Raw genomic sequence first — 26,122 nt, forward strand, 5'->3', positions numbered from 1 at the left:
ATAAATTTCACTCAGCATGCCAATGATCTCCTTGATTGCAAGTTAAATACAAATAAGGCATTGGCTATAGATGATCATGAAGAATACATTCATGGGATGGCTACTAAAAACACTCCACACAAAGATAGTGAGGAGGAATATGTTCTCTCAATCAAATATATTGGAGGATGGAGACACATGAGGTTGGAGGACATTCAATGACCTCTCATCAATCACTACCAATGGGGTCATGAAATTACATTAGTGATAAAACTATTACTGCCAAAAGGACTCAAGCCAAGATCAATTTCTAGGTGGTAACATAAACTGTCTCATATCATTTGTGATTACAAAGGCAATGATCTATAATGTTGGTAGAAGATGCAAGAACGAGGGCTTGGTGTTTAAGCTCTTTATGTAAGTGATTGGATGTGTTTGTACCCAATTATTATTGCCAGTTGTTTATATATACCTAAAATATAGTTAGATGTCAATTAAGATCAAATATCAAGCATACCAATGAAATATTATAAGTGAAGGATTTAATAAACAAAACAAGTTAAACACACAATCCCTCCAAGACATCCCATTGTTCTCTATATCATAGGATTCCTCAAGTCATGGTTGCTCTCAGATCATTGAGCAACTAACCTTTGGAATGACAACTCAAAGAATGAGTGATATGTGATTAAAATGATTTATATGAAAAGCAAATAAGATCTATATGATGATAACAAAGCTTGCCAAGATGAAGATTTATGCTATGATAATGAAGCTAAACATGATATGCTAACATGATATATGCTAAACTAATGGTTAAAATGCTTCAAAATGTTAAAGATTATGATTAAAACAAGGAGAAGCAAAGCTAAGATTTGATGACTTTGATAGACTATAAGTTGGATGCATAAGAACCTGTGATCCTTGATAATGAGGGAATGAGGCCTATTTATAGAAGAAATGGGCAATTGGATGGTCAAGATTGAATAATGTTAACAAGGATCGGGATTGCAGGATCCCCAATCCATGTTTACAATTTTCACCAATGAAATGGTGACAATTGTCAGCATGAGAAGGCTTGAGAGGAAAGAGAAGAGGCATTAAATTCCTGAGAATACATGGTGGTTACCCTAGGGGGTTTGGCTAGGGTTAAGTTAATGGATAAATTTTTTATCCAAAGGACAAACTCTTGTGCAAGGGTTAAAGGGATAACCATGGTTATAGAAATGAATGCTTGAAGAAACCTTGTGGGTTAAATGGATGGCTGAGTTAGAGAGAAAGTATCTAACCAAGGGTCAAGGTTGAGATAATCATTAATGGTTATGTAAGAGCCTTACAAGTTTTGTAAGACTTTGGAGGTTATCTTGTTGAAGAAATAAAGCTTTTAATTCTTTATGAAGACTTTGCATATTTTTGAGAAGTGACTCCTTCTTAAGGAATGTGCAAATGATTAGAAGGGGATTAGGCTAAATTGGAAGTGATTATAAGAATCTAGAAGAAAGGATTAGTGGCTAAGTGGATTTTTAGGAGAATGCAAGTGGGAGGTTTTTTAGGATTTAATTGGAATAATCAATTATTGGTTGCAACTTGCATTTGATGGATTTTTGAAAAATATTGATTTATTTAAATGGGTGAAGGGTATTTAATTAAATGTAAATTTTATTAAATGTAAAAGGGGGTCTAATTAAATAAACATGATTTATTTAATTAAAGGTTTGAATTTGGCTAGATAAATTAAATCAAATAAATTAAATAATTTATTTAATTATTAGAGGAAGGAGGTGAATTAATTAAATCTTAATTTAACCAATAGAATAATTTCTAGTGAATTAAATTAATATTAAATATTTATTTAATTTGGTGGTCATATTTATGTGTCTACATTTTGCCCCTCTTTGAAATGATGTGTGTCCACACGTTGACTCAAAGAAAAATCGCTTGATCATACTAATAAATTTTTTGATTTGCCCTAGGTACTGATTGTTGGATAAATAGTGCGAGTATGCCCCCTCGGGAGATTATTTGATAAAATTGATTATTTTTAAAATTTATTGATTTTTTTTGAATTTTTTTTAAAATTTTATTTTTTTAATTTTTTAATTTTTTCCCGAAATTGATCTTCAGATAAAAAGGATTTGATTTTTGAAAATATGATGCAAGGGTAACACGCATATGCCCCACATTTCCATCCATGTGGTATGTCCCACTTATATCACCACTTGCTATATAAACCCTTGGGGGTCACTTTCCAGCTCATTTGCACATTTGTCATTTGGTGATTAGAGCTTGGAGAGAAGAAAAGAAAAATGGTGCCACCCACCAATTTGAGAGAGTTCACCAATTCGACAGGCCAAAAAGGTATGGACCTCTGGTGAGGTGATTTCGAACCTATCTTATTTGATTTTGTGTGATTTTTGAATGATTTTTAGCGATTTTTTGCAGTTTTGTGCGCCTAGGGCTTTTTTGTAGTTTTAGAGCATTTTCATTTTTGAATTAGCACTTTTTATGTTTTTGTTAGTGCATTTGACTATTATCGTAGCGCATATGATGCATTTCTTAGCGCTTTTAATTGAAGTTCTAGCCCATTTGATTTTAGAGTTTGCCATTTCAGTGGGGTTGTTGTAGCATGTTTGAGATTTTTTGTGGCACTTTTGACATATGATGTGGGTCTTTTGAATATGTTTGTAGCGTATTTGATAATTTAAGTAGCTCCTTTGATAATTTGTTGCATCACCTGTGATAAATGTTTTGGTGCTTTTGAGACAGTGAGTGGTTTTTTATGGTTTTTTCAAATTTTGAGTGATAAAAATGTTAGTTTTCTGATTTTGTTGATGCTTGTTGTTGGTTTTGATGATTGATAGATTTGAATTGCGTATATCATCAATGTATGTCCAAAATTTAAGCCAAGGTTTGGATGATAGGATAGGTGTGATTGATAAGAGTTTATGATAGAAACTCCAAATTTGATGATTGTGTGACTACGTCACTAATAGGTTAGGTTTGATTGACCGCCTAATTGATAAGAGTTTATGATAGAAACTCCCAAGTTTATGAATTTGTGATTGCAACATTGATAGGTTAGGTTTAAATGAACCTCCTAATTGATAAGAGTTATTTATTGTAACTCCAAATTTTGATGATTGCATGACTAGGTCAATGATAAGTTAGGTTTGATTGGATGCCTGATTGATAAGAGTTTATGATAGAAACTCCCAAGTTGATGAATGCATGATTGCATCATTGATAGGTTAGGTTTATATGAACCTCCTGATTGATAAGAGTTATTGATTGTAACTCCAAATTTTGATGATTGTGTGACTATGTCACTGATAGGTGCACAAAGAGAGATTGATTAAGATCTCATGTGAGTAGATAAGATAACTTGATTGATTGATTGATGAATTTGATTAGTTGGATACAAAGTTGACATTTTATTGATATCCCCTTGCAGGAGCATGCGAGTGTATTGATGTCTTAGGAGTGATACCCAAAGACCTTCTCCATGAGAGGTGACCTTACTGATGCTAACATGGCTATTATTGATTCTTGTGGGTTATCTCATATTTTGTTCATGCCTGATTTATAGGATGAATAGGACTTCGTTAACTGCACTAGTGGAGAGGTTCCATAATGCCCACAACACCTTCCATCTACCCACAGGAGAGCTTATAGTGACTCCAAAGGATGTATATAGGATTCTTCAGATCCCAATCACAGAAGAGTTGGTACAGTATTATCGGCATGAGGCAGGAGGTACAACGGCCTTACGGTGAGTATTTGGGGGATGAGGAGATTGAGGGACCCAATATCTTCTGATAGCTCATGGTGGAGATGTATATGTCGCTCTCGTTGATATTGGAAGGTTTGGTGGGAGGCTTCCTATGTCCAAATAGGAGGTTTAATGGATTTGCAGTGGGATGGGCCCATGTGTTAGAGTGGATGGTTACATAGGGCATGCAGTATGCATGGGGGATTTGTATCCTAGCCCACTTATAGCATGATTTGCACCAGGTTGTATATGATAGAGTGGCCAATTTATCTGTGGGGGTTACATTGTTGTAGATTTGGGCCTAGGAGCACATAGAAATGTTGTGACCTATAGTAGAGAGATCACAAGCATCAAGACAACCCTACCTGTATGCATATAGGCATGCAGTTTCCCATTTGATGCTTGGGAAACCGAAGTATTGGAGATGGGCTCTTGATAATATGGACCAAGTGATATGGAGGTTGTACCTTTATTGTAAGGCCTAGTAGGAGGATGCTACAAAGGTGTCAATGCTGATAAGGATCTAATATCTAATAGGTAGGACACCCTATGTTGTGGAGAGATTCATTTTGACTCATGTGTTAAGGCAGTTTGGTCATACCTAGGGGATGCCTCAGGGTTGTGCCATATATGCTCGTACACACAAGGATAGAGAAGATTGGGTTCTGATGCTTTATTTTGAGATAGCCCAAGTTGAGTTTTATGCATTACCTCAATCAGTCTGGGATATGGTTCTTCATGTTACAAACAGGGGCATGACAACATAGTATACACAGTACAAGGCTAAGCATCCTTTCTCTCAATTAATAGGACTAGGAGAGACTATACCACCCTTAGAGGTAGTTGGTGATGACAAGGATCATCCCCAATGTTAGGTACAGAGAAAAGTAGCAGCAGGAAGTCGAGGCCGTAGGAGAGGTGCAGACAGGAATGGTAAAGGAGGTGGAGTTAGAGATGGGGGTCAGATGGGGAGAGGAGGTAGATGGAAAGATGCAAGTCAAGGAGGACCATTGCAGATTGGAGGGGATGATTCTCAATTTGAGTCTAATTCAGTGATTGGTGCTATTGGGGGTTATAGAGGGGGTGATTCAGATTCTGAGGAGACCAAGGAGGAGGATCAACCCTTAATTAGGAGGAGGCAAATAGATATGCCTCCATCATCAACTCCTCTTCAATATATCCTGGTATAGGCATTTCGGGGTCCCCAGCCATCACAATTGTTGAGAGTATAGATTATAGTTCCACCCCATCAGTAATAGGCCCAGATAGCAGCCTTATAGTCCATTGTGCAGGGGTTATAGGGGCAATTGGCTCAGGCATAGGCACAAATTTCTCATTTGACAGTTGAGCAAGATACAACAATAGAGGGATATGACCATGTCGACGTGTTGGTACAGACTCTATAGAAGACATTCGCCCAGGGACTAACTAGAGAAATGATGAGAGATCTGGTATATCAAACAGTATGGATTGATTATTATAGGGCTCTCTACTTTTAGGTTGTGCCTCTAGAGAGACGGGCAACATCTAATGCACAGAGCTCTAGGCATGGGGGATCATAGTATAGTACAAAGATTTAGGGTGTTACGAGCCCCTAGAGAGATTGAGGTGGTGGCAGTGTAGGTGTTGGTCCTTTGGGTACAGGGGGAGCTAGGCCTATAGCCTCCGGTGAAAGTCACGCATAGATATGTCTACCCCAATTTTTGTATCATTTTATACACATTGATTTATGTGGATAGTTTATATGATTTCGATAATTTGTGATGTATCTCTCATTTTGGATATGATATTTGTATACTTTTGATAGTGATTCCTTTTTTATGATTATATGAGATACACCATCGATTTTCCTTTGGATTCAGATATGGTACTCATGCTTAATGATATGGTGTTTATATGTTTTATATGTGATGAATGCATTGAATTTTTGTTTTATACGCTTATAGATGCTTTGCTTATGAATGTCATGCTTGTATAGATGGATACATTTTCTTTTATAATGATGTAACCTACATGATTTTATTGTGACATGTTGACAGGATGATTAGGTGTGTACCATGAGAATGTGTTTATTGATGCCTGTATGATTTTTTGTGATAATATGATGACAAAATGTAATGTAATTATGATGATGATAATGCGTGTGGATGTACTTATGAAATGGCTAATGATAATTCTCTATGATGAATGGTCATGATGCTATATGATTAGGTGTGTACCATGAGAATATGTTTATTGATGCCTATATGATTTTTTTGTGATGATGTGATGACAAAATGTAATGTAATTATGATGATAATGTCTGAGGTTGTACTGATAAAATGGCTAATGATAATGCTCTATGATAAATGGTCATGATACTATATGATTATGCATTGATTATGATGGGATGCATGCCTATATGATGTAAAGTATTATCTATTTGGTACTCATGTTTATGAATTTATCTAAAAATGCAACTAAATGATGTGAATATACATAAATGCTACTAGTGTTTTAAGAATGGCATGGATGAATGCACATGTGACTAATTTGTTAAAATAAAATGGATGAATATTTTGAAATGTAATCTAAAGGATATGGTAATGATGCAAATGATATGATAAGGATGTAATTGATAATCTAAATGATATGATAAAGATGTACGTGATATACTTAATGATAAGGATGTAAATGATGATCTAAATGATATGATTGTTGAGAAAATGGTGTTGTACACCTTGCATATAATAATGTTTTATTATTGTATTATTTTATTATTTTTTGAGGTGGACATGGAATTATATTGTAATATCATATGTATTGTTGCACCTAGGAGCACCTAGACGGATGTGCAACATGTAGAGATTCCCTTAAAATATTCTTATAACCACTTGATGAGTTGTATTGATACATTGATATTATTATATTGCATTTATTTAATATTGGGGAATGTAATTGTGATGAAGTACCCAATATTAAATTTGGGTCAAGGGTAGGTAATAAAAATATTATATTTTATTGTCACATGGTTTGATGCAATACCACTTGGTGGTTTTGTGGGAGCTTGTGTTTATAAAAGCAACCACAGGGGTAGTTGTTTGGGTTGGTCAGTGAGCTAGGTTAGCATTTGTGAAGGAAGCACATGGAATAGGATGTGCGGGTTCAAGCTTGGTCACATGGAGTTCTTGTTGATGGCTTCTTATGGCTGGGTTTTCAGAAACTTTCCATAGTTGTAACTTAATGGATGCATTGTTGATAATACATGGTGGATGATGCTTTTGGAGGCTAGGTTTTTCCCTCATGAGGGTTTTCTCAAGATATATCTTGTGTCACATTTTCATGGGTATGTTGTCTATTCTTTGCATGTGAACTTTGTGTTGATTTGATTAAGATCTAAATTGGGCTATGTGGAAATTGTCAAAAAAATGGCTGCAAGTTTCCTTTCAAATGGTATCGGAGCTATATGGTTTAATAGTGTTTATAAACCTAGTTGGAATCCATGAATGCATGTATGAATAAAAGATAAGACAAGATATGAGGGTTTGTTGCAAGTTGTGGGTTGCAATTTTTTGGGCATTTGTTGTAGATCTAATGTTATAAAAATTTGTTTCAAAATGGGTTTCCATTGATTTGCATTTTAGGGGGTTTTGGGGGTGGAGTTTCATATTTGACCCTGTGAGACAAAACAGACCCCATGGTTGTGTTCAGAGAGGCTAGGAGACGAATTTTGATATATAACTTGCCCTATTTTGGTTATGGAGAAATAAGTTTGAAATTTTTTCACACTATCGTACAACCTGCACAGTCGTCAAAAAATAATATTAAAAAAAATCTTGTTGTTTATTAAACCTATCAAGCCTTTTGTTTTGAAAAAGAAAAAAAAAATTTAAAAAGGAAATGAAAAAAGGCCGAAGTTTTTTTTTAAAATTATATATTCTTTAGTATGGGGTGGGGCCACCACGCCCCATCCCCATCTCTATGGATTGTACCACCATAGTGGTACCACTGTCGGCTGGTACCACTGTCGATAATGGTACTGAGTGGTTCCAATGCTAGCAAGGATACTATCGGCTGGGTACCATGTGGCCGATGGCCCCCGTGGGGTGTGGGCTAGTCCCCCCACCACGCAAGGGATATTAAAACAAAAAGTAAAATGCCAATTAACAATAAATAAATCTGCCTTCATTTTAAAAGCATTTTTAATAAATGTGTTTACAATAAATAAATTATTAAAATTTCCACATGTATCATTTGGGTTGGAAGATGAGATGTGTGAGGTCTTGGCCAGTGGGCCCCATAGAAACATTATTATAAAATTTGGAAAATATTTTTAGTTCAATCGGAGGGGTTTTTTTTTGTGTGCTTATATATTTCCCATATAGCGAAATTGGACATTTTCTTCCAACTGGGATAAGTTTCACTTGGAGAGTCCCTTTTTTGACTTCTTATACTCGTTGGAGAGCTTCTTCTGAGCACTACCATTTGGTACAGGTTCAGTTTAGTCACTTTTTTTTTTGGACATGTTTTGGGAGCCTGGAAGCCTTATATTCTCCTTGATGCAATTTTGGTCATATCTTTTGCATATGGAATTTGTTTTTCAATTTTGAATAGGCGTTGGAGAGGGTGTTCAGTGTACTTCAATTTGGTATTGTTATTGTATCAGTTTGATGGGTATAGAGAGGTGTGTACTTTTTTGATCACTTGTAGATGCCTAAGATTTAGGGTGTGATTCTGTGAGCATCTTTACGAGTCAAGGGACATAACCTTGAGAGAGTGCATGTTTTCATTGGATATTTATGATGATACATATTATCAAATTGATGCTTCCTTGATACAGGTTTACAAGTATGTTTCAGAGTTGGAATTTGATGGTTACAGGTGCATAGGCTGTTCGTGGTTTGAGTACATGATTTGACTCTGTTTGAGACTTGGAGTTTTATGTGGGTGACAGTTTGGATGCAGGTGATTATTATGGTGTCATGGGTATGTAGGTACATGTTTTGCATTCACACAACATATTCATGTTGTGGTGATTTGGTTTGATATCAAGAGGTTGTTCTTATCTCCCTTGATGCTTATTTGGTTCCTTTGACTATGGTACTAGTTTCTGGACATGTTTCGCAAATCAGATCGGATGGTGATTCGGTGTTTGAGTCATGGTTGTCTACATTGATTATTCTCTTTGATATATCAGTTTGCAGTTTACTAATGTGATGATGAGTTTGCATGTTCAGTGATTGGATCTACGACCTATGTGATTGGTAGGTTATAGCCAGTCTTCTAGTTATAGTGGGATGGCTTTGATGTAGACTGTCTATATCCACCAGGTTTGATTCATTGTGGTGCATACTTCTTAGTACTCAATTTGCATGTTTTTTATTTATCATGTTCCTTCTAACCTTTATTTGTAATTTGCATTTGCATCTTATTTATTTGTAATTTATAATTTAGTAAGTTGCATTTGCATGCTTTTTATTTGTTATGTTTACAATAATCACTCAAAGATAGTAATCATATAGAATTTATGAGAATATTACAATAGTAGTATCAAAGCATTACATTAGAACACATTGTCCTAGGTCTAATGCACACTTATTTATTCTCCTTGATCTTTGTTACAAAGTCATTTAAACTCAAGCATGAATTTCACTAAGAATGTGAGCCTCAAAATTAAGTATATTTAAATCCACCCTTACAAAGATTTAGACATCAAAAATTAAGGTGAGTGAATTATAGTAGTCAATTTCTATTAGGTCAATCACATGGCTTGCATTTTAGATTCACATGTTAGGTTTAGGTCGCACTCATGAATATCAAGCATGTAAGTTTGTAGATTTTGAAACATTTTTCTAAACAAGATTTCAGCACTATAATAAGTTGGTTCTTAACATCTTCAGCCTCATTTTTCCATCTCTAGAATTTAATAAAATAATATAATTTATTTTATTTATTAAACATTTATTTCATTTATTTGATATCATTTTGAACTTATTATCCTATTCAAATTTATTTATTACTGGAATTTTATTAATCGTCCCAAAATATTTATGGAAATAATATTATTATTTGTTTCAATGAAGATGCCAAACAAATCTGCGTTATCGCCCATTAAAATATACCTACGATGAGTATGCACATCATAATATGTGCATTTTTTTAATGATTAACAAAGCCTATGACTGGTTCAATTCATATGTTTAATAATAAGTTGCAACGTAATATGTTTAACCAATTTTCCTAATGTTGAGAGGTGCAACTCCCTAAAGAATTCATTTTCGTGGACTAAGGAAAGAGACAAAACCATATACGTTGAAACACTTCGCTCAGCAATGACGAGATTTTTTCTTTAAAAAAACCAGAGAAATAATCACAAGTTAGGGAAAGTGTCCACATGCTTAAGATTATTCCCTCCATTACAATAGCTAACTTCACTATCTCTATATCTAGCATCATCCTTTGGCATTTCACTACATAGTGATAGCTCTCACACTTGCAAGAACAAAATAACCTCAGCAACAACTGCGAATGAAAAGAAATTGGAAATAAGCAACAACTGCATATGAAAAGAAATGCTACATGATTGCAAAAATTTCTTTGCCTCCATTTTTATCAATTTTTCTCTCAAAGACTTATTACACAAATTATTATTAATACTATTCAAATAATTTAATATGGCAAAAGAATTTAAATTGATTGCTTAAATTTAAGCAGATAAAATATTGTTCATGGGGCCACTAGCTCCACAAATGCCTCCTTAAAATCTTGAACAATGGCCTCTTCATTGTATTATGTATTTTTTCCTTATTCTTATTAAGACTAAATGGTACTTCTTGCTAGCATTTAACAATTGTGTGCACCTCAAGAAAGAGGTCATGGATGGTGGATAGCTCATTGTTACTATTTGAACGGTTTATAATTATATGGTTTACTTTGGGAGACAATTCTTGAGGTATATAAACATAAAATTGATGTGAAATCGTTTAATAAATCACTTAGACTACTTGAAGCTACTTGAAGGAAAATTCAAAATATAAATATTTAACATTTGATTTATAATGATCTACTTATAAATAAATATTATGTTTAATATATATGATATTTATTGAAACTTAACCCTAATCATATATCTAATTCTTAGTCTAACCTTAACCTTAACCCTTATCTAACATTAAATCTAACCCCAACTGAATCTAGACACTAACCCTAATTAAACCCTAATGTAACATTGATCCTATTGTTGATTCATCTCTAACCCTAATCCTATTTTTAATTTCAATTCTAAACCTAACCTTAAACCTAATCTAACATTAAATCTAACCCTCATTGATTGCTAATGCTAAACCTATTTAAACCCTAACCATAATTATTCTCTAATCTTAACCCTATTTAAAACTTAACCATATATTAATCCCAACTCAAATAACCATAATTTTACCCTATCTCTAATTGAACCCTAGCCCTAACTTTTATTGAACCCTACTCTAACATTATTCCTAACCCTAACCTTACTATCCTAATATTAACCTTGGTAACATTCAACCATAATCATAATTAAACTTAATCCTGACTTATTTTAACCCTAACCCTAAGTTAAATGTTTCTCTTAGAACCCTAATTGAAGTTCTTATTTATAATTCTAATTCTAACCATAACCGTAATTGAACTATAACATCAACATTTTTTTAACACTAACTAAATCCTAACTTAATTAAACCATAGCCCTAACTCTAACGCTAATTGAACCCTAGTCATAACTAAAACCTATTGATAACCTTAATTGAATATTAATCCTAATTTAAAGAAATCCTAACTTTAACACTTATTAAGCTATAACTGAAGTTGAACATTAACCTTAATCTTAGCTCTAACCCATTGAAACCTCACTGTAATTTAACCATAATCCAAATCCTATCTCTAACTCTTATTCTAACCCTAACTTTAACCCTAGTCTAATATTGAATCTAACCCCAATTTAACCCTAATGCTAAAATTGTTTAGACCATGGCTTGACATTAATCCTGACCTCAATTTAGCCCTAACTCTAATTTTAGTTATAGCCCAAATTAAACCCCAACCATAACCCTAAATCAAACCTTATTATAAATAAAATATTTTTCCCTTATTGAATCACAATTTAACATTAACCTTAATCCTATTTGAATCCTAGCCTTAACCTTAACCTTAATCTAATATTAACCATAATGCCATTGAATCTATATTCGTAATGTAACCCTAATCCTAACCTAGCCTTAAACCTAACACTTAGCCTAGCTGTAATGGAAATCCTTATTCTATTTTTAATCTTAATTAAACTTGAACCTAAACCTTAGTGCAACCTTAATGTAAATTTTAACTTTGATAACAAAGTTTAATCTATAACTTTTTAACATTAACCATAACCCTAACCTAATGATGAAAGACATTAATTATAGCAAGTTCAACAAATGTATTGCTAAACATGGCCCTAATTTAACCCTAACTTTAACCTTAGCTCTAAATGAACTATCACACCAAACTAAAGCCTAAACTTGACTCTGACCCAAGCTTTCTCCTAGAATATTAATCCTAACCATAATAAACTATGACCCTAACCCTAATTAAACCCCAGCCATAACCACAACCACAACCTTGACCTCAAGATTTATCCTAGAACTCTAACACTAACTTGATACTAACCATAACCTTAATCAAAACCCCTAATTAAACCCTATCTCTAACTTAAACCCTAACCCTAATTTAACTCAACCTCTAATCCTAGCCCAACACATGCAAGGCTTTCAAATAACGAGGGTTGGATTTAGTGTTAGTATTGGGGATATAACACTATGATTAAGGTCATAAATAATTTTATTTATCCTAACCTAAATAATAATCCTAATTTTAATTTACTCTATGTATATTTAAGAGTATTTAGTTTTTGGATTCGATTTGTGTAATATTTTTGCATTGAATCCAGAAACCGCATACTCTTATATATAATGTATTGTGGAAATCTCTTAGAATTGATCTATGTATATTGTAATTCTAATTCTAATAGGTTAAATATGACCTAAATATTATTAACCCTAACACTAACAAGGTAGCCTTAATTAAAATCCAACCTTGATCTTAACTCTAACATTAATTAACATTAATTTATTTTGTTTTAAAAAAAAGATATTTTAATTTATAGAAAGTAGTTGAAGATAGCCATCAAACTTAAAATTAAAAATTGAATTGAAATTATATTTCATCAAATTATCTAAAACTAAAGATAATATTTCTATGCATGTGTCCCAATTTAATTAGAAAGTATAATTTTAAAGTTCAACAAAATCAGTCAGTAATCTTGTTGGTTAACATATTTGTCCTTCTTAAATACCTCCTCTAAAATTGTTTCTTTCAAACTGATTTAAAATGTTTAAATGTTTAAAATTGTTGCACATAAACGATTGAGAAAGTTTTAATTTTTCCTACAACCACTTTTTATTAAATTCACCATCGATTAACTGGACATCCTAGGGCCATGAAAATTTGTGAGTTGTTATGATATTTAAAATTACAGATGGGGTTTTAACCATTTTTTAACAACTCACCAAATTAGGGTACTTGTTTTGTAAACTAACACTGTCAGCCATATTGTTGCAATAAGAAAATATTAAAATAATACATTATGTGAGCTCATATGGTCACAAAATTAAATTTGAAAGAATTAAAGGCCAAAATATTAGGTGGATTGTCTTTAGATTTTGAAAATTTGAAACTTTTTGTTTTGTTGCATTTTTGGACTGGTAGATATATGTGCAGAATTGTACTATCAAACTAAGCCGACTAAACCTTTAAACCTTTTTATGTTGGTTCAAAGGTTCAACACAGAAAGAAAATTCATAACTTTCAATTGAAAAAACTCCATTTCCCACAAAATTTTGACAGCAGAGTGAATTGTCGAACCTTGAACCTTAAACATTTGAACCATGGGGTTCAATCAGAAAGTTCAAAATTATAGACTTATGCAAACATAAAGACTAAAGTCATGAGATTTTTCAATAACAAAGCTAAGACTTGGGGAAGTGAATGTTTTTTGAAAATTTCCAAGTTCACAAATCGGGCCATTTTCCTTTGCCTCGGCCCAACGATTATAGACCCTGAGGTAGACCCTGATAAATAGAATGTAATTCTTCAATTCTACTTTAAAGAATCTATCCATTTTCCTTTGCCTCGGCTCCAAGGTATTAAATAAAAATAAGGAGTTTTTTTCTCTATTCACCATTTGACCAGAAGCCGACTCATAATCATCTAGGGCCTTTCTCAAGTTTCTAGCTTCAGCAATAGTAGATCTTCTCATTAGGATGGTATCATCCATGAACTGTTGATGAGTACACACCAAAAATTTGAGGAAGGTTTTAGTGCCATTAAGGCTCCCCAATCAACCATTTTTTGTAAGTTTCTTCCAAGACATTCTGCTATTAGAGTAAAAGAATTAGGGAAATGCAGTCCCACTGCCTTAGCCCTCTAGAGTTCCTAAAAAAATGTGAGGCAGAACCATTCACCATGATGGAAATGGTGGTTGTAGATATAGGTTGGCCAATCAATTGGAGGACCTGATTGTTAAAGCCAAAAGACTTCATAATTTTGAGAAAAAAATCCCAATCAACTCTATCATAAGCTTTGGAAATGTCCAGTTTGAGAAGAAATCCCTCGGTCTTTGAAATCGTAAGGGAATGGACATTCTCATGGATTGTAACAATAGAGTCAAGGATATGCCTACCTAGAATGAATCTATTTTTCTAATGGGAGATGAGGGAAGGCAATAATCTCCACAACCTAGAAGTCAAGACCTTAGAAATAATTTTGTAAAAGGAGTTACATAGACTGATGGGCCTGAAAGATTCAAAATCCGTCGCTCTAGGGCATTTAGAGATAAGAACCACGAGAGTAGAATTAAGCTCCTTAAGAAGGCACCTGGACACAAAAAAATTCTTTGACAACATTCACAACTTCATCAGCAACAATTTCCCAGAAATATTGAAAAACGAACATGGGGAAGTCGTCAAGTCTGAGAGCCATATTACCTTGAAAGGAGAAAACAACTCTTTTGATTTCATCCCTTGAGGGAGTGGAGAGCATTTTTTTATCTTGTTATCTTCTTCCTTGACAAGACTGGGGATAGCCTCTATTAAAGTATCTTGAAAGTCATTGTTAATGCAACCATTTACCTTAAGGAGATTGCTAAAGAAAAGGACAACATTCTTTCTAATATCTTCCTCCTTATCAAACATATTGTCGTTGTAATCAATATAAGAAATTGTATTGGTTGCCTTGTGCTTAAGTGTTGTCATTTGAAAATACTTGCATTCTTATCTCCAGCTGAGAGCCACAGGGCTCTTGATCTTTGTTTCCAAAATTCTTCTTCCTTTGAAATTAAATCACGTATCTTACCAAGCACCTCATTTTCCTTTGATTTATAGTTAGCTATATATCTTTCCATCTAGATTTTCTCCTACATGTCATTTAATTCCATCTATAATGCTAACTTCATACCAAAAATGTTCCCAAAGGTGTCCTTGTTCTATTTGCTAACTTTGTTTTTCACCTCCCTCAACCTTTTGGCCACCCTAAACATAGTAGTTCCAAAAACTGTAATATTCCACCATTTTCTCACTTCTTCAAAGATCTCAGGGTGAGATGACCAGATTCTTTCAAATCTGAACGGAAAGTTAATTTTTTCCTAGATGGGGTTCGCCACAAAACCTATAGGGAAGTGATCAGAGCCAATCCTTGAGAGAGATTTTAAGGAACAAAAATAAGATAAGAACCATTGGTCATAAATTAAGGCTTTGTCCAACCTAAATTGAATCAACTCATTACCTATTCTCCTATTTGACCAGGTGTAGGAAACTACTTGAAGATCAATATCCATGAGTGCCTAAGAGTCAATGAAGTCTAGAAGATCCATTTTGCTTTCCAAATTTAACTGAAAGCCTCCAAATTTTTCACTGTCCTAGAGAAGACTATTACATTCACCAATCATGATCCATTTTTCATTATTGAACTTTCTACAAAAAGCCATAAGATATTTCCAAAAAAGCTTTCTTGCGCCTCTACCATTAGGATGATAGATATTGGACTAGATCGAGCAAAAAATATCTCTTATATGGAAAAATTTAGTAGCTACATGATGAACACTTTTAAAAATCAGATATCCTCTAATGAGGTTCAGGTTCCAAAAGGTGACGATTCCCCTTGATGCTCCCTCGGAGCTATTACCATGCACCCCACAAAATTTAAACATTTTGATCTTTTCAACTTTCTCTTTTGATATTTTAGACTCTTGAACCAATATGTGCATTCTATGTCACTCTCCCCCCTCTCTATATGTGCTTATATCTTTCTCTCTTTAACACTCTACCTCACCTTCTATGTTTGAATTCACATGATAACTATGGTCAGCCATTATAAAACCCTCCCCTAGCAAGGATTTAATCACACACAATACTAACGAATGCCTATACCTCAAAATAGTATTCAATCTCTTATTAGTTATTTCTTGTAAAAATTCTATTTTCCTTTTGGTTGCCAATAGTCATGTTGGAGTCTCCATTTCATCGAAAACTTCTAAGCTTTACCAAAGAGAAGAAGGCAATTTTATAATTAGTAAGACCTTCTAGATGTTTCCAAGCCCCTAGCAAGGATTTAATCACACACAATACTAACGAATGCCTATACCTCAAAATAGTATTCAATCTCTTATTAGTTATTTCTTGTAAAAATTCTATTTTCCTTTTGGTTGCCAATAGTCATGTTGGAGTCTCCATTTCATCGAAAACTTCTAAGCTTTACCAAAGAGAAGAAGGCAATTTTATAATTAGTAAGACCTTCTAGATGTTTCCAAGAATACTCTATAATACTTATAGAGTCTTCATATGTTTGTGCTCTCCAGGAGGACCCAATTCACTTTGTGCAAGCGCTTGGAAATAGTGGATTATCTATCGTTCACTTCTTCTATTTGTTAATTATTCATTTAGGATCTCTTTCATGTTGACCCAATTTTTTATTTTATCTTTATCCTCACGTGCCTTCTTCAAATTCAAAAACTTGAGGACCATAATGAGTAATTAATATGTAGCCATATGTATAATTTAAGTTCACTATTGTGAGTTCTTTTGACGTCAAACTATCAAATTCCCATGTCTCTATGTGTGTGTTTTTATGTTGTGGGTATCATGTGTCATTTGTTGCATGGTGGAATTCCATGAAAACACCTCATTGTGTTGAAGTAACACAACATCTCTTCTCCTTAAAACGGCATGCATCTAACAAATACTATTTTAAGAGGGGACTATCATATCTCTGCATTTCAACATATTTACATTAGCATCATGTTTATCTCAATATTTATTTATCTAATGATCACGTATTGTATCTTGTATTTGATGCCTTTGTGGGGACCAAGCCACTATCTCATTGATCTTTATTATCTTATTTCCTTCATCTCATACAAGAAGGAATCAAGGAAGAGTGACAAACAGAATCTTAATATTGATAAGATTTTTAATGTTTACTAATTTACTAATTTGTATTTAGTAAATTAGCTTGTTATTAAACTGAAATTTTATGTTTTAGATCTTATTTAGATCTTATGTGATAATGAAGTTTTATGTTTTTCCATTATCGATGTGTATGGTTTCAATTGTGCTATTGAAGGATCTTTCTTGTGCTTTGCTTCTCCTTGTGTTCTACATGAATTTTTTAATATAATAGAGATGGATTTCACCTCATTAACTCATGATGTTTATTTTGAGAAGAGATGGTTTTTCAATCTTTTCGCAATATAAAATTTACATCATTTAATTAGTCTTTCTTAAGGTTACGATTGGTACAATAAATATAAAAATAGGGTAAGAGGTTTTGAGAAAATAAACTAAAAATAAAATAAACATAAGAGAATAGAAAATGATAAATTTTAATTACATTCATTAGTTTTAAATGGTCAAATGAAACTAAAAGAAGTCAATATTACAACGATTAGTATTCACACATCCATCTTGAACATGAGTGCAAGAATTGGAGGAAAATCATAATGAAGATATTTTAAGTTGAATGTGATTGAACTATTATATTCCATGCATATATCTAATACATCACCCTGCAAGTACAATAAAATAGATCGCATGAAGTTTTCCCCCAACGGAAATAAAATAAAACTAAATACTACCATGGCTGAAAACACTCAAAAACATTTAGGAATAATCCTTTATTACTTTGAATATATGAGCCAATTATAATTTTTAGTATAGCTTCCGTATTTAAATTTCAATAGTTAATTGGTAATCAAAATGTCCACCATCCTTAATAAAAGTCACAAGAGGGTTATAAAGAGATAGTCTTGAGTGCCAAAATTTTGAAAGATGTAAGAAAGGTCAACCCGATTCCTATTTTGACACCAAGGTACAAAATTTAAAATCTACAACTTACATTTTATTTATCCCTACTTTTAGACCTTACACTATTTTCAATTTATTTTTAATTAAGTTATTAAATCTATGAGATAAATTATGAATAATTAAATATGAAATAGCATGAAGGAAATACCATGCTTGATCAAGAAAACAACATAGGAAAGATGTAACATAATCATTCATGTCATTTTGATTTGGTCCTTTATGATACTTGACCTTTCCCTTTTAGCAAAACACGAATTCTTGATCATACTTTATTTAATTCTCAAGAAAAAAAAGTCCTCTTACAAACTCTAGAGAATAGTCTTCTTCTTCAATAAATTTAAGAGTAATATATACTATTTATCAATATATTAAACCATTTTATCAACATAAATATTTAAAATTAACAAAAATATACTAATTTAACTATTAAAAAATATTTTCTTCTATGATATTATTATAAAATCTCTAATTTTCTACAAAATATTATATCTTCCAGAAAATCTGGTTGCATTATTTATCCTACTCAACACGGCACCGAAAGGGTCCCAAACGCACTCAAGTCTCTCAATTATACGTCTGCTTTTAAACAGAACCAATCTTTTTCTACTCAGCTTTACAACTGTCAAAGAAACTTTGGCTACTCAGCTTTACAACTGTCTTCAGCAGTTGGGAATACGGGCGTTTCTTGATAAGGAAGAGAAGGAACTTGGAAATTCTTTTCCTTCTACAATCGAGACTGCCATCCGCTCTGCTAAGGTACACATAACCATCTTTTCCAAAAGATATGCAGAGTCGCCTTGGTGCCTGGCTGAGCTAGTTCTCATGTTAGACAGCCAGGCCAAAATTATTCGTGTGTTTTACGAAGTGAAGCCTAGTGACCTCCGCCACATTGAAAACGGAGCATACGCTGATGCATTCAAGAAATATGAGGAAAAGGGCAGGTACCTGGACAAGCATAACCAGTGGAAAGAAGCTCTTCAGTCACTTTCATTAATAGCTGGGGAAGAATTTGACAGGTAACATTTCTGTGTATTGGTAATTGTAATTCGTATAAGTATTTTGTTCCTTCAAATGAGGTTAACTATTTTCTTTCGTTTTTTAAAGATTCAGTGACTGTAAGAACATAATAGTAGCAGTGCAAGAAGAGGTAAAAAGGAAAACATGTTTACATGTTGCTGAATATCCAGTGGGGCTTAACAACCTTGTGAAAGATTTTGAAAGGCGTTGCCTTGATGAACTTGTACAAGATTTTGAAAACCAGTGTAGACTGAAGACTGTGAAGAATAAGGTTGTGGTAGTTGGCATTTTTGGCATGGGTGGGTCGGGAAAGACAACTCTTGCCAAAGAATTGTTTAACCGAAAGATGTCTAATTATTCTAGAGCAAGTTTTCTGTTTGATGTGCGAGAAGAATCTGCGAGAAGCAACTTACCTTCTTTGCAACTTAAGCTTCTCATAGATCTCTTTGACACATATCATCTGAATTTTACAAGTACAGAAGAAGGAACAAGCTATTTCAAAGATAATCTACAAAGGAGCCCTGGGCATTTAAGCTTCCTAATTGTTGTAGACGATATCGATCATGTCCAACAGTTAAACTCTCTACTGGTCAGGGATATCTTAAAAAAATCTGGCATAAACAAAGCTCTGGTCATTGTGACAACCCGGGACGTCGGGTGCTTGTTACCTCAGGGATAACTGTTGGTTATAATTTAAAAGGAATGGATAAAAACCACGGGAGGAACCTCTTCTGTTGGCATGCCTTTGGCCAATCCCATCCATGTACTGGTTACGAGTCACTGGTTAATGAATTCGTAGACGTGTGTTGAGGGTTACCTCTGTCTCTCCAGGTTCTCGGCCGGCATGTTCATGGTAGAACTCACAGTTATTGGAGGTCACAATTGATTAAAGCTAGAATGATGCTGCCTCGAGATGTAAAGCAAAGATTGAGAATAAGCTTTGAGGCATTGGATGATGAACAAAAACAGGTTTTCATGGATATTGCCTGTTTTTTGTGGGCAGATCTAAGGGTACAGCCGAAAGAGTATAGGAGGCATCAGGATGGAATGCTCAACATGCACTGCAGACACTCAAAGCTAAATGCCTTGTGGAAGAAATCAACGAGATTCGGGGAGATGTAATTTTATTGAGAATGCATGACCACCTGAGGGACTTGGGAAGAGAAATGGCACTTCAGCGCAGCCCTCCCCAACGCCTGTGGCGTCCTCAAGATCTGAAATCTTCGGTATGTCTGTTATCCTCTCAAATTTCTTCTTAATACTGTAATGTTACAAATCTTAACTTGTGACTAGCTATATTAAAGGAAAATTGAGATTCTTCCTTGTCTGCAGGCTTTAATGGGTTTCAAAAATGTCCTCACCAAAACCAATATGAGGTGTTTCCACTCCATTTTTGACAATTCCATTGGTTCTCAAGTTACATTCTTTTTAGGCCAATCAGATAACTGTGTTGAGACGTCAGCTTCCTTGCTATGGCTCAAGCTCGAGGGGAATTCCACGGAACAATCAAGTATTCCTTCATGGATTCCTCTTCAAAATTTGCATCATCTAGAAATCCACTCTGGACAGCTCAAAACGTTGTGGGAGAATAACATAGAGGTATTTTGATATTCTATGTTAAAAATTAAATTCCCTTAAAACTGTATTGTGGAATTCCTTATGTTATGGTTGCCTCTGAACTATTTTTTTAAATCATTGAAATCTTTACGCAAATTTTATCTTGAATTTCAGGCACCTTCCCGCTTGAAAGAGCTGCTGATTTATGAAAACTCTTTGAAAGAGTTTCCAGATTTATCAGGAATTTCAGATAGTTTAGAAAATGGATTCTTAGAAAGTCTTGAAAAGCTAGTGATTAGCGGTGAATATTTTGTATCCAAGATATTAATTAGTGGAATTCACTATCCCAGCCTTGACTCTATCACACTTGAATACATGGGAAATCTTATGGAAGTGAATTTAAGAAGTGTAAAGACATTAAAATCACTTGCTATTGTATATTGTAATAAACTCACAAGATTGACAGGAACATCTCATCTTACAAATCTTGTCCTATTAAGGATTATTCAATGTCCAGACCTTGAGGAGCTAAGGCTTGCTCGTCCGAGCTGTCTTGAAAGGATCACAAATGGTTATTGTACAAAGTTGAAAAGTGTGTTAAGAATATCTTACTTCTGAAGCTTGTAGAACTGGATATTTATTATTGTGAGAAGCTAGAGTTTGATCACTTGAGTCTCTCTGGTATGAAATGTCTCGAGAGGATGACATTTGATAAATATGTAAAGGTGAAATATTTTGAATTGGATAGCTGTCAAAATTTGAAAACAATACAGTTTGGTTGTGAAGAGCTTGTAGGACTAAGCATTCGGACCTGTCCGGAGGTTGAGCGGCTGCCAATTTTTAGAGGCCCAAGTTGCCTGGAGAAGATTATAATTGATAGATGCGGAAAGCTCAAATGCTTCAATTGGATGGTTGTCAAATTTTGAAAACAATACAGTTTGGCTGTGAAGAGCTTGTAGAATTAAACATTCGGGCCTGTCCGGAGCTTGAAGAATTGACAATTTTTAGAGGCCCAAATTGCCAGGAGAAGATTATAATTGATGGATGCGGAAAGCTCAAATGTCTTCAAGTGGATGATTATCAAAATTTAAAAAGTGTGTTAGGAATATCTAATCTTGCAAAGCTTTTAGAATTGGAAATTTGTGGTTGTGGGAAGCAAGAGTTTGATCACTTGTGTCTCAGTGATATGAAATGTCTCGAGAGGATGACATTTGATAGATATGTAGAGGTGAAATATTTTGAATTTGACTGTTGTCAAAATTTGAAAACAATTGAGTTTGGTTATGAAGAGCTGGTAGAACTAAGCATTCAGGGCTGTCCGGAACTTGTGCGAGTGCCAGTTTTAACAGGCCCAAGTTGCCTGGAGAAGATTATAACTGATGGATGCGAAAAGCTTAAATATCTTCAATTGGATGGTTGTCAAAATTTTAAAACAATACAGTTTGGGTGTGAAGAACTTGTAGAATTAAACATTCGGGGCTGCCCGGAGCTTGAAGAATTGACAGTTTTTAGAGGCCCAAATTGTCTGGAGAGGATTATAATTGAAGGATGTGGAAATCTGAAATGTCTTCAAGTGGATGGTTATCAAAATTTAAAAAGCGTGTTAGAAATATCTAATCTTGCAAAGCTTGTAGAATTGGAGATTTGTGGTTGTAGGAAGCAAGAGTTTGATCACTTATCTCTCAGTGGTGTGAAGTTTCTCGAGAGGATGACAATTGATAGATATGTAAAGGTGAAATATGTTGAATTGGATGGTTGTCAAAATTTGAAAACAATACAGGTTGATTGCGAAGAGTTTGTAGAATTAAGTATTCGGGGCTGTCCAGAGCTTGAGGAGTTGCCTGCTTTTAGAGGCATGGATTCCCTGGAAAGGATTATAATTGAGGGATGTGGAAAGCTCAAATGTCTTCAAGTGGATGGTTATAAAAAATTGAAAACAATACAGTTTGGCTGTGAGGAGCTTGTAGAATTAATCATTCGGGGCTGTCCGGAGCTTGAAGAATTGACAGTTTTTAGAGGCCCAAATTGCCTGGAGAAGACTATAATTGATGGATGTGGAAAGCTCAAATGTCTTCAAGTGGATGGTTATCAAAATTTAAAAAGTGTGTTGGGAATATCTAATCTTGCAAAGCTTGTAGAATTGGAGATTTGTGGTTGTGGGAAGCAAGAGTTTGATCACTTGTCTCTCAGTGGTATGAAGTGTCTCGAGAGGATTAAATTTGATAGACTTGTACAGTTGAAATATTTTGAATTCGATGGTTGTCAAAATTTGAAAGCAATGCAGTTTGATTGTGAAGAGCTTGTAGAATTAAGAATTCGGGGCTGTCCGGAGCTTGAGGAATTGCCTGTTTTAAGAGGTCCAAGTTGCCTGGAGAGGATTATAATTGATAGATGTGGAAAGCTCCAATGTCTTCAAGTGAATGGTTGTCAAAATTTGAAAAGTCTGTCTGGTAACTTTGAGCTTAGACAGTTGCATGTTATAAATTGTCCTGAGCTTGAAGAGGTGATGGTCCTGATGGGTCTTGACAGATTGAGCTGCTTCGGGAGCATTAAAATTCACAACTGTGAGAAACTGCAGAACATATCAGGCATCGAAGAATGGCAGGCACTATCTTATATGAGTCTCTGTTATTGCTCCAACGCACTACTACGGAATTGCATTCGTAAGTTGGAGGTAATTATTTCAATGCTCCATTTTAACTGGCAATCTTAAATATCAATTTGAAGTGTGATTTTTAAATTGGTCTTCAGCTTTGCTTTTTCGTCTGTTCTTACAAGACAGTCTATATTAACGTAAGTATTGTCTTAAGTGATTTCAAACTGAAAAGAAATTACTATGAATAAACTTAGTATTTTGTATTTTATTTCAGAAAGTGTCGCCATATTCCCCTATTGTTTTGATTGGAAGGGTAGTGGATGGAGCAGAGTCAACTTTAAACCAATTGTCCTTTTCTGAATTTGAAGCCACGGCGCTAACTAGTGTCGACAGGACAAAATTGGGTCCATTCATTGTATGTTTTGCTATTGTGGTCGATAGATCTTTCTCCCATATATTCCAGGTGCGTCCAGGAGAATGGATAATTACAATGGTAGTTGATAATCACTTTGGTCGGATTGAAAATCTTTTGAGGAAGTATGAAATATTGAAGGGGGGGTTTTGTCTAAAGTTGAAGGAAGACGAAGAGCTCAATGTTGTGCATGTTTTACGTGCAATTGTTGATAAGCTATATCATTCATAAATGGAATCGCCTTTGTATTCATTTCCAGTGAGAATTGTCTATACAGTTTCAAAATTTCTACTAATTCTTTGGTATGGAACGGTCTACATGCACTCCTCTCAAATGTTCTCCGAACTCTTTGGAATGAATGAACCGTGAATTTTGCTCTTTGGGTGAATGTGACTGGTTCGTTGGTATGAAATGTAGGATGACTCTTTTATTAAAACAGAATGAATGTTATTTATTCGTTATTTTTAATTTTATAAAATTTAAATATATTGAATTTTATTTTTTATATTTAATGATAAAAGATGATTTATTTTGTGATGACCTATATAATTCTATTTTGAAGTTCACAATACTAATAATATTTCAATTAATTAAAAAAAAATTGACATCTTAAATATATATTTATTTATTTTTTAATTAATGATCATATTAATTGTTCAATGGACATGTTGATAGGTTATTACAATGTGCATTTCATATACATAGCTTTCAGGTTTGATTAAGTCTTTTGCATGTAAGATTTAAAAAGTGTCATAACATTTGAGTGATTGTTGGACTTGAATGAATCACTTAATCATACTTTGCTCACTTTGTCACATTTAAGAACCTGAATGATTTGGGTCAAAGAAGCCCTTTTACAACGAGGAGTGTAAGATTCATATTAATTGAAAAAGGTTATTTCTCCCCATACAAGAAACATCACCAAAAATAAAGGGCTTATTAAAGACTTAATAAAAAAACCCATTCAAATCAAATGATGATTACAATATATTTGTATCATAGAGAAAAACATTATTTCTTTCAATATACATGCATCAACCAATAAATTTAGTAAATGAATTTGTATTCTTTTGGTGAATGTGAGTGATTTTGCTAGAAAGGAGTTCTAAGAAAATAATTGTTATTTATTTATTATTGTTAATTTAAATATAATTATTATATCATTTTTAGAAATGAATTTTACTTTTTATTTAAAGATAAAAGATGATTTATTTTTTGGTTACACGTATAGTTCTATTTCGAAGTTTGTACAACAATTTTTTAAAAATTTATATTTTTTTTATCTCATAAATTTGTATTTATTTTTAAGTCTTAAAAAGAAATCACACTTATTGTGCAATGATCATGTCAATAGATAATTGTGATAAGCACATTAAATAAATAGATATGAAAAATGAACAAAACATCAAATTTGTTAAAATTTGATAATAGAAATTAAGCTTGCGTAGTTAGGAAGCATTTGGAGTGTATATATATATATATTTTTTATAGCTAGTAATAAGAGGTTTTAACTATTTTTAGATGACTCTTCCCCTCTTCTTAAGGCGCAATGATGAATTGCCACATAGCATTGAAAATCGAAGGCTAGGAACATTCCTAGAACTATAAAGTGTATTTTAGTCATAGTTTTATGTTATGTCTAGACTAAAATTACTTTTCAAGTGTAAATTAAATTCTTTTTTACATCCAAGATTTTAAAAGTATCTTAACATTTGAGTGGTTTGCACTTGAAAGAGACTTAATTTTAAATCCAATTAAGTGACTCTTTGAATACAATTTGTCTCTTTTTTTTTGTATGCTTGAAAGAAATAATAGTTTTCTAGTTGCTAATTTTTTTTTAATAGATAAAGATGGGATAGGCCCATTACCATTACATAACCGCCAAACAGACGCATAAGGGGAAACTCACAAGCCATGAGACCACCAAAAACAACAAAACCCAAAAAAGGAGAAGCCTTTTTTAAAACAAGCTTTTGATCGGAGCAACAAGCCGATAGGAACAAGTTACTGAAAAACCACAATTATCTAATTAAAAACATAGATGTTTAGGAGCACCCCGAACCATCTTCCAGACAAACTCTTGTGCAAACAACAATGCAGCCAAAGTAACAAAAAACACCTTGTGATTTTTAAAAGCTTCCCACAACCTTGTAACTAAACTCGCCATGTTTCAACAACAGAAAAGAGAAACATGTGAAAAAGAAACCAAGCCAATCAAACAAACCAACTCTAGAGAGTAGACGATAACAAACATCCCATAAGATTTTGAAAGGCCTTCCTAAACTTTTTTTTTAAAAATCCCTGCAAAGCAACACAACGCAGACCATCTCTATAGGTCTGTTATTCACAGAACAGAAAGGCACCAAATCCCTACAAAACAACACAAC

General features: G+C 33.7%; 2 protein-coding genes across 2 annotated transcripts; both read left to right on the forward strand.

The window, feature by feature from the left end:
* Positions 1-3,566: 3,566 nt before the first annotated feature.
* LOC131056284 (uncharacterized) lies at positions 3,567-21,345 on the forward strand. Its single transcript, XM_059208160.1, has 7 exons — positions 3,567-3,748; positions 18,765-19,169; positions 19,258-19,801; positions 20,002-20,139; positions 20,238-20,396; positions 20,503-20,769; positions 20,902-21,345. The coding sequence occupies exons 1-7, from the start codon at positions 3,567-3,569 to the stop codon at positions 21,343-21,345; spliced, it is 2,139 nt and encodes a 712-aa protein (XP_059064143.1).
* LOC131056285 (F-box/LRR-repeat protein 15-like) lies at positions 18,785-23,966 on the forward strand. Its single transcript, XM_057990633.2, has 5 exons — positions 18,785-19,169; positions 19,258-20,396; positions 20,503-20,769; positions 20,902-23,401; positions 23,598-23,966. Exons 4-5 carry the CDS (start codon positions 21,608-21,610, stop codon positions 23,964-23,966), a joined length of 2,163 nt encoding a protein of 720 aa, XP_057846616.2. The 5' UTR covers positions 18,785-19,169; positions 19,258-20,396; positions 20,503-20,769; positions 20,902-21,607.
* Positions 23,967-26,122: the final 2,156 nt, after the last annotated feature.

Source organism: Cryptomeria japonica, chromosome 7 (genome assembly GCF_030272615.1).
Source record: "Cryptomeria japonica chromosome 7, Sugi_1.0, whole genome shotgun sequence".
Classification (NCBI taxonomy): domain Eukaryota; kingdom Viridiplantae; phylum Streptophyta; class Pinopsida; order Cupressales; family Cupressaceae; genus Cryptomeria; species Cryptomeria japonica.

Bases quoted from the DNA above. Each gene is read 5' to 3' on its own strand.
- LOC131056284 (XM_059208160.1), top strand. From the start codon at position 3,567: ATGAATAGGACTTCGTTAACTGCACTAGTGGAGAGGTTCCATAATGCC. The intron at 3,749-18,764 runs GTGAGTATTTGG...TTTTCTACTCAG, and splicing joins GGAGGTACAACGGCCTTACG to CTTTACAACTGTCAAAGAAA. The intron at 20,140-20,237 runs GTTTTCATGGAT...CATGCACTGCAG, and splicing joins TGGATGATGAACAAAAACAG to ACACTCAAAGCTAAATGCCT.
- LOC131056285 (XM_057990633.2), top strand. From the start codon at position 21,608: ATGCGGAAAGCTCAAATGCTTCAATTGGATGGTTGTCAAATTTTGAAA. The intron at 23,402-23,597 runs GTAATTATTTCA...ATTTTATTTCAG, and splicing joins ATTGCATTCGTAAGTTGGAG to AAAGTGTCGCCATATTCCCC.